At 35.4% G+C, this 2758-nt stretch overlaps 1 protein-coding gene across 1 annotated transcript in view; it reads right to left on the bottom strand.

The window, feature by feature from the left end:
* Positions 1–2758, bottom strand: part of Gk (glycerol kinase) — a 74379-nt gene that overhangs the window by 56435 nt on the left and 15186 nt on the right. The window contains exon 3 of the mRNA XM_031364746.1: positions 1907–2013. Within this exon, the coding sequence (XP_031220606.1) occupies positions 1907–2013 (107 nt within the window). The remainder of the gene's footprint in view (positions 1–1906; positions 2014–2758) is intronic.

Below are 2758 nucleotides of genomic sequence, written 5' to 3' on the forward strand. Positions count from 1 at the left end.
AAGGGGGAGGCAACAGGGGTTTGGTTTTGTTGTTTTTGTTTGTTTCTTTGTTTTTTGGAAGGGAAACTAGGAATGGAGAAATTCGCATGTAAATAAAGAAAATATCTAAAATAAATAAAAAAAAATAAATCTTTAAAAAAAAAAGCGAGAGAGAGAAGGGATAGCAATGACCATGTATAGTTTGCACACTACACAATGTTCCAGCCTTGGACAGCTAAGCAACTTCGTCTCCCTATATAAGTAATAAAATGCCTGGCATCGGTATTCTGCCAGAAACTAATAAGTCAAAGGGAGATTTACAACAAACTCATAGTTTCAGGAAATGATTTCATAGAAATTTTAAATGTAAAGTATTCGGACTTCATACACTATTCCTCCAAACTATTCCTCCCTCTAGTGTTTTTTTTTTTTTCTTCTCAATAAAAGCTGCCAATCCTGCCAGAGATGGGAGACACAATAAAACACAAGGAAACAGAAACTACAAGAAGCTGAAGCATCACCTTTGACCCAGCCGACATCATACTCTCTCAACAGTTTGACAGAAGACTCACACTGGTCTCCCTGTGTCTACTGTTAGGCCATCAGAATCTGCTTTCTACATACCAGGTATGGAGCCATCTCTAAATTGTCCCTTCTGATACTAAAACTAACATTCAAACTCCTAAATATGGCTGACAAGTCTCCCCTGACTTCTCCAATCTCAGTTATATGAAACTCCTTACCTACCCACTCTGTCCTCTCAACTTGTATTTACAAGTCTTCTTCATGACTCTAGACTGTGTCAATTTATATTCCCACCTTGGGATCATTGCATGGGATGTTTGTTTTATGATATTGTCAGAGGATAATTTAATTAATAAAAGATTAAAACTTGATAGTTAAAAACACAAAGTCAAATGCTACTAAATATTATAAAAATAAATAGGGAAAGAGTTCATGAAGCCAAATAAAGAAAATTAAAATAAAAATAGGAATGGAAATAATTGTCCAATGATGACAAAAGGCATATGCAAAATTAGAGAAATGTAAGAAAGGGAATAAAAACTAAGAAGGTAAGTTAAAACTGCAGGGAAGTGGAATTCCATCAGAAATTGTAAAAATGAAAAGGAGAAGCACAAATTTCTTCCATCGTGATGTTTCAATGTCCCTCAAGTGCCACCTGAGTTCCAGCACTTCCTTATCAGGCAACGGATTTGAATTCACTATCTCTTCTACTGAACTGGATAGTTTTAGGACATTACTATAAAAAAATTCAAGGGAAACAAAAACAAAGAATGACTAAAACCCAACTTAAATTTCTACTACATAAACAGGAGATCCAGTAACTTTTATTTTTAAATTTTTTAATTTTACATTTTTATTTTATTCCCTTTTTAAATTGATGTTTCTCTCATATATTACATCCTGACTGCAGTCTCCTCTCTCTCCTCTCCTCCCAGTCCCTCTCCCACATGTTTGAACCAGATCCACTCCTCCTCCTTTCCCTTCAGAAAAGTGCTGGCCTCTCAGGGACATCAATCAAACATGGCAACATAGGTTGTTTATTTGTTTTTCAAATATTTTTCTCCAGTCATATGACTGACCCCCCAAGTCCCCTGAAATCTCAGCAAAAAAGAAAAGCCACCTTTTCAGAGGAGAAGCCCTCCCATGACCACCTACTGTGTCTACATGTAGGCACCCTTATCATATCCCTCATTTTTAAATGTCCCACATGGCATTTGTTAGTATACAAGATTAACTTGTATAGTCTTCTTTTATTGTTCCTCATGTACATCAGAATAAAATGTCAGAATGAACAGGGACTGAATCTTGATTATTGTTTTGCTCACAAAGTCTTACCAAAAAAAAATCATGAATGGGATTGGCAGAGCTGGAAGTATATGAGGAAAATACTCGATGAAAATACCTTTGATGTTGGAAATATCAATATTGAGTTGTCCAAGTTTCTCACACGTTTTCTCTATACACTCATAAACAGACTGCAGGATTTCCTTCGGGTCTTGTTCTACCCATCTTTGGAACAAAAGGATAAATGTTAGTTTCCAAGAACTCAATACAAACCCAACATGTTTCCATAAATACATTAACTTACTAGGTGTGCCTAGCACTTAAGTGAGAAAATTAGGACAAACAAAACATATCTATATTTTACATTCTAAAGGAATGAAAAAATCTATTTCCCATACATTTTTCTTATTATTCACAGACTAATAACAATCCATCCTTCCTCAAAGGATGGTCATTAACCAGATGTGGTGGTTCACACTTCAAATCCCAGCACTGGAGAGGCTAAGGCAGGATGACTGTCTTAGGCTGGTCCGCAGACTGATACTATCTTGGTTCCAAAAGGCAAAAACAAAAGTAAAATAGAACAAACTCCTAAAAAGTAATCATTTTAGCACTGCTAGTAACAGGGACACAGAAAGGAATCACTTCAGACTTAATGCAGAGTTTCTGACAGTTAATATTCCTTTGTTGTAATACAGACTTTATATGTATGTGTTACATTACTCATAGTTTGCTTTCTATCAGTGAATCCCTAAGCTACCCATTGTTCTGCTTTTTTTTTTTTTTTTTTTTTTTTTTGCTTAGTTACTGCATTATAGCTTCATTTCTTGACCACTCCCATTCTCTCAGGTCTTCTCCAAAAGGTGTCTGGCTAAGCTTACATTACCAATCCACAGCATACAGGGGGTGAGATAAATCAATAAATGTGATATGTCTTTACATATTAAATTAAGAAACATACCCTTCTCTT

This window comes from Mastomys coucha, chromosome X (assembly GCF_008632895.1).
Source record: "Mastomys coucha isolate ucsf_1 chromosome X, UCSF_Mcou_1, whole genome shotgun sequence".
In the NCBI taxonomy this organism is placed as follows: Eukaryota; Metazoa; Chordata; class Mammalia; order Rodentia; family Muridae; genus Mastomys; species Mastomys coucha.